The sequence below is a fragment of the Camelus bactrianus genome, chromosome 16 (assembly GCF_048773025.1).
Source record: "Camelus bactrianus isolate YW-2024 breed Bactrian camel chromosome 16, ASM4877302v1, whole genome shotgun sequence".
Classification (NCBI taxonomy): Eukaryota; Metazoa; Chordata; class Mammalia; order Artiodactyla; family Camelidae; genus Camelus; species Camelus bactrianus.
Genome location: NC_133554.1, coordinates 11112305 through 11118607, shown reverse-complemented (window position 1 = coordinate 11118607; position 6303 = coordinate 11112305). Strand labels below are relative to the sequence as shown.

The 6303-nt window shown below is 45.1% G+C and overlaps 2 protein-coding genes across 2 annotated transcripts; one reads left to right on the top strand and one right to left on the bottom strand.

Annotated features, from left to right (window-relative positions):
- Positions 1-346: 346 nt before the first annotated feature.
- OR1R1 (olfactory receptor family 1 subfamily R member 1) lies at positions 347-2948 on the top strand. Its single transcript, XM_010950249.2, has 2 exons — positions 347-678; positions 1915-2948. The coding sequence occupies exon 2, from the start codon at positions 2344-2346 to the stop codon at positions 2881-2883; it is 540 nt and encodes a 179-aa protein (XP_010948551.2). The 5' UTR covers positions 347-678; positions 1915-2343; the 3' UTR covers positions 2884-2948.
- Positions 2949-5352: 2404 nt separating this feature from the next.
- LOC105065191 (olfactory receptor-like protein DTMT) lies at positions 5353-6303 on the bottom strand. The gene has a single exon (XM_010950250.2). The coding sequence runs from the start codon at positions 6301-6303 to the stop codon at positions 5353-5355; it is 951 nt and encodes a 316-aa protein (XP_010948552.2).

The following is a 6303-nucleotide window of genomic DNA, read 5'->3' as shown; positions in this document are numbered from 1 at the left end:
GTGCCAGGCCTAAAGCCAGATGGGAACAGACAACTAAATATTTGCCCTCAGAAGGCTTGTCATCTAGTGGGGAAAATGAACATCACAGCAGCAAAAGTCACTTTAATACCAGCAGATGAGGGCTAAGTTCCAAATGAGGGCTATGAGAGATAGAGAGAGGCATTCATGTGTGCTGGAAAAGTCAAGAAAGGAGGTGGGGCTTCCTGGGGGAGGTGGAGCCAGAGTTGGGTACTCGGATGGGGTAGGAAGACCAGTGTGCAGGAAAGGCATGGGAGAAAGGTTTAAGCAAGGGATAGTGACAAGGCCAACCTGGCTGGGGTCTGGGAAGGGAAGCATGTGGAAGCAGCGAGCCGAGGCTGGAGAAGAATGCTGGGAACCAAGCTGGAAAGCTCTGGATGTCATGCTGAGCAGTTCACACTGTATCCAGTGGGCAATGGGGAGACTGGCAAGGCAGCAGGGCTGAGTGGAAACAGCATGATCAGGAATTCCAGGGCCCTTACAGTGCTGGCTTTCTCTCTCTCAAAGGCTGCTGTCCAAGCCCACAGGAAATGCGCTGAAGTTTCGGGGCAGAGAGGGTTCATGCTGCATCTGTCCTAAAGACTGGGGACCTCTGACCAGGAGGGAGACCAGCCCACAGACCCAGCAGACAGTGTTGAGGCCTGGCATGCTGCCCTTCAGGTGAGACGCCTTTTGTTCTATTTTCCTTCCCACCCCACTCTACTCTGTCTTATAGCAGTAAGGAAGAAGCAGCCCCATTTTGGCTCTCCTGCACTGCCTGAAATTCCCTTCTCACTCCCAAGTCTCTGTCTGGTGATCTCCTACCCATTCTTCTAACCCCAGTTCAAACCCCTCTTCTTTGGAATCTTCCCTGAATCAGCCAAGCAGAAAAAAATCACTCCTACTTTGTTCACATTTAGTGAACTGCTTATTACATTGGCACGGCTGGAGGTTAAGGACAATGGCTGACCTACCTTTATAGTCCTAGAGAGAAACACAACACCTGATCCAAAGCAGACACTCGATAAATAGGTATGAAGTGTACCGTTGAGCTGTTTACTGCCCCCTGGGAACTCCACGCAGCCCAACCGCAGCTAGAGCACTGTGTCCTCTTCCCATTAAGAAAAACAAAGCACAGGTGACCAGAGTGGGAAAGGACCTGGAAAATGGGTCCTATAAGAAAGAATCTAAAGCACCAGGGGGTGTTTGGGTTGGAGAAAAGAAGACTTAGTAGACCTAGAATAGATTTCTTCAAACACTATGTGAAAAACTGCAGAGAAAGCAGATTTGATGTGTAGCCTCCAGAGGCCAAAACTGGGGCCACTTGTGGAAGTTAGGAGGAAGCAGGTTTCAGCGGAGATTAAGAAAAGCATACTTAAAAAACTATAGCCCTCTGAGCTACCGCATAATACGTGCTGAATAAATGAATGGCAAATGCGGTTAAGGTGTCTAGTGAAAAACCTTCGACTGGTATTCAGATTGCCTGGGTCCCAATTCTGCCCCAACTGCTGGCTGACTAAGCAAATGATGATGATGTTGAAGATGAAGATAGTTAGCTAAATGACAGTTTGAGTGCGGCACTGTGCCAAGAGCTTTAGATTTATTATCTGCTCCATCCTCACAACTGTAGGGGTAGCAACTAGTATGTTCCTCACTTAAAAAAGAAGAAGAAACTGAGGGTCAGAGAGGTCACATCACTTGAGTGATAGAGCCAGGACTCAAAATCAGGTTTGATCTACTCCAAAGCTTGAGGCTCACTACCCTAGAACACCCTTCTGAAATTCAGTTTTTTCATAAAACCGGTTTTTAAGCCATTTTAGCAAGCAGCAGTTCTAAAATATTACACGGAACCTCAACATGCAGAAGTCTACCTAGAGGTGCCAGAATTTAGGCCCACTGCCTCCTCTCTCCCCTCAGCACCCCCACTTGTGCGGGCACCCCATGGCCCTGGCCAACCGCACCTCTGCCCCAGAGTTCCTCCTCCTGGGCCTGATGGACGGGACAGACATCCACCTGCTGTTGTTCCTGATCTTCCTTGGTGTCTACCTGGTCAATGCCCTGGGCAACCTGAGCATGGTGGTGGTGGTAAGGTCTGACGGGGCTCTCCGCTCCCCCATGTATTACTTCTTGGGCCACCTGAGCCTCGTGGACCTCTGCTTTACCACCGTCACTGTCCCCAGACTGCTGGCCGGCCTGCTCCACCCGGGCCAGGCCGTGTCCTTCCAGGGATGCTTTGCCCAGATGTACTTCTTTGGGGCTTTGGGCATCACCGAGAGCTACCTGCTGGCCGCCATGTCCTACGATCGCGCAGTGGCCGTCTGACGCCCCCTGCACTACGGCGCGGTCATGACGCCCTGGCGGTCTGCAGCGCTGGTGGGGGCGTCCTGGGCGGTGGCCCACCTGCACTCGCTGCTGCACACGCTACTCATGTCCCAGCTCTCCTACCCGCGATCCGCCCCCGTGCGCCACTTCTTCTGTGACATGACGGTGATGCTGAGCCTGGCGACCTCGGACACGTCTGCCGTGGAGACAGCCGTCTTCTCCGAGGGCCTGGCCGTGGTGCTGACCCCGCTGCTCCTGGTGTCCCTGTCCTACGTGCGCATCCTCGTCGCGGTGCTGGGAGTGCGGTCTGCGGAGGGGCGGCGCCGCGCCTTCTCCACCTGCGGGGCCCACCTGGTGGTGGTGTCGCTTTTCTTCAGCTCGGTCCTCTCGGTCTATTTCCGGCCGTCGTCTGCCTACTCTGCCCGCTACGACCGCCTGGCTAGCGTGGTCTATGCAGTAGTCACACCGACCCTGAACCCTTTCATCTACAGCCTTCGCAACAAAGAGGTCAAGGACGCCCTAAAAAGGGGGTTCCGATGGAGAGCTGCACCCCAAGAGGTGTGAGGGCAGGTCTGGATTCACTGGCGTTTCAACAATAATGACTACAAGAGAACTACGCTCTACCCTTGCCCCCGTTTTGTTTTAGCTTTCCAAAGCACTAGCAATTTTTATTCCTACAGTGTCTTAATTTCTTGTTAAATTAAAAATTAGACCTGAAGCAAACGTGACAAGGTGTTTATTCACAGGGATGGGTACAGAGCAATAAGTGAAATTCGTTTCTGTATTGTCTGGATGTTTGAAATAGAGTCTAATTTTAAATTTTGGAGTTTATAAAACAACTTTATAAATAGCCAACTCTCCCTCATAAATCAATGTAATAATTCAACATAACTTCAGTTTATTTCCCAACAACGTTTTTATTGGGATATAACAAGATAGATCTGAAGGTGGATCAAAGATAGAGATGTAGAAACTACAAGTTTATAGGAACTAGGGATAAAAATGGGATAACATAATTTCAGGATAGAAGAGCCCTCTCCAAGCATGTCAAAGAAAAAAAGTATATCCGAAATAAAGATCAAGTGATTTGTCTACTTTGAAATTCGCAATCTTCAGCAAGGGGAAAATACACCATATCAAAGTCAAAAGATGAATAACTGAGGGAAATGCAACCTACAAGACAGATAAAGCAATGCTATTCATAGGGAAAAACTCGACTCAAAGCAAAGAATATGCACAAATAACACATCAAAAGCTCATCAGTATAAAGAAGTGTTTGACGTCACTGACATACACAGAAATTCAATTTAAAAATAGAAAAATCTCATAGTTTGGGACATCAGGTTGATAAATATTTTGAAAGCAAAATATCCAGTTTGGGAAACATTGTAAAGAAATAACCGCTCTCATTTAATTCTGGAGGGCGTCTATCTTAGAAGAACTCTTTGGAGGTGGTTTCTATCCAATTGTAAAAATTCACATCCTTTGATTGAGTACACTCATTTCTAAGAATGTGTCCATAGTAACACAGCATAAGTCCACACACACACACACACACAAAACACATATGAACCAGGAAATAAAACTGAAGCATTGCTCAAAATAATAAAAAACTGAAAACAACCCAAATGTCCATCAAGAATAAATTACTTAAATAAATTATGGTAAATGCACCCGTTCAACAAAACACTATAATGCTTCTAAAATAGTTACATGTCTTTATATGAAATTATGAATTCAGAATATATTTCAAGTAACAACAGTGAGAAAATGGCAGCTAGTCCTATTGATTTGTTGTATATAAAGTTAGTCTGTGCATTGACAATATTTAGAAGAGCATTCCCCAACTTTTAACTGCCATCATGGAAGGAAGTGCAGAACAATGGGAGATCCACACATTCCACTCTATTATTTATTTCTTTGCTGTTTGGATATTTCCTGGTGAGAATGCATTATTTTCATAATCAATAAAATTTTCTGAAGAAGAAATGAAATAAAAGCTGCCATTATTAGGAAGACTTCTTTTAAAAGGTGAGATTTTTAAGACATAAATTCATTTCAAGAAACACACCAAAATACATTCAAATCAAATCAATAAATATTTATTCTTTGTCTAACAGATACAAGGCACTGAATGAGGCATTGCAGGGATTAGACGGCACAAGGCACCTGTCTTCAAGACACTTGCAATATACGTGATAAGAAAAGAAGTAAACAAAAAAAGCATCAAGTAATTTCAGCATAATATTCCAGCAGAAAAACTCTACCCAGGGATCATAAATAGATTCTAGTCCTTCTATCACTATTTGTGTTACCTTCGGCTCTAGATGGGCCACCATTTTACTGTCTATAAATTAAGAAATTCATAACAGAATTCTACGGTCCATTCCATATCATATGATTTTAATTCAAAAGAGGAATTCTCATCCAAAATATAGACATTATCAAAAGAAGTAATTTGCCATTAACCGATAAATGATTGGTACAATTAAAGGGAAAGAGATAATTTTAGAATGTGGTCATTTAAAGGGTGACTCAATCAACAACCGAAAATAAAATGAAGAACTGAATGGGCTAGCAAGGGGAGACATGATGATCCTGGAGAGTAAACTATTACAATAGCAACCACATAATAAATTGGAAGATATTCTTCATGGAACAGATATGTTTGGCAAAAGCAAAGCACTGAAGTGGCTGAGGAATTCGGATTTATCTTCTAGAGAATTAGGAACTATTATACATTCTTTGACTGCAGTAAACACCAAGGTTACAGTCGTATTTATTCAAAATCGAACTAACAGTCATCGAGTGTCCACTACATGTCAGCCCTTGTGCTACATCACACCCAAGACACAGTGGTAAACCCAAGAGGCACAATGGACCCTCATCTAATTACATTTGGGAAAACACCCCTTCGAAGTGCTGTGGGGGCTGCATTAGTAGTGCCAAGCTTGAGTGCTCCTAGACTATTCAGAATGCTACTTATTGTCAGTATTACACCTACTATCTGAAAACATACTTTAATCTTTAAAGTCACTGTCCCAGAGAAAAGTGAATTGTCTGCTTTGAAAAGGCTCTTCCCAGGGCTCCCTTTATGTCTTGATTCCTCAGACTGTAAATAAAGGGGTTCAGCATGGGGGTCACCACAGTGTACATCACAGCCATGAGAGTCTCCTTAACAGTAGAATTGTTAGCTGAAGGGCACAAGTAGAGGCCAATGATTGTCCCATAAAAGAGAGACACCACAGAGAGGTGGGAGCCACAGGTGGAGAAGGCCTTGCGGATACCCCTGGCAGAAGGGACCTTGAGGATGGAGGACACTATTCGAGCATAGGATAAAAAGATCAACAGAAATGGAACAATAATGACAAGCCCACCCAAGATAAAAATCACCATTTCATTTATCTGAATGTCAGAGCAGGCCAACTTTAGCAGAGCTGACATGTCACAGAAAAAGTGGGGGATCACATTATCAGCACAGAAAGACAGTTGAGCCATCAGCAAGGTGTGCAACAAAGAGATGAATATGGTCAGCACCCAGGACAGCACCACCAGGGACAGACAGAGCTTGGGGCTCATGATGGTGGTGTAGTGCAGGGGGAAGCAGATGGCCACATAGCGGTCATAGGCCATGGCCACAAGGAGGAAGCTCTCTAGGTCTGCAAAAAGCAGGAAGAAGTACATTTGGGTCAGGCATCCTGCATACGGGATGGATGGGACTTCACTCTGCATGTTCTGCAGCAATTTGGGCATTGTGACAGAGGAAAAGCAGAGGTCAGAGAAAGACAAATTGCTGAGAAACAAATACATGGGCGTGTGGAGGTGAGAGTCCAGTCGAATGAGGACAATGATGAGGAGGTTCCCAAGGATGGTGGTAAGATACATGGCCAGGAACAGAGCATAGAACAGGTCTCGCTGATCTGGTTCAATGGGCAGGCCCAGGAGGAGGAACTCTGAGATGACAGTTTGGTTTCCAATTTTCAT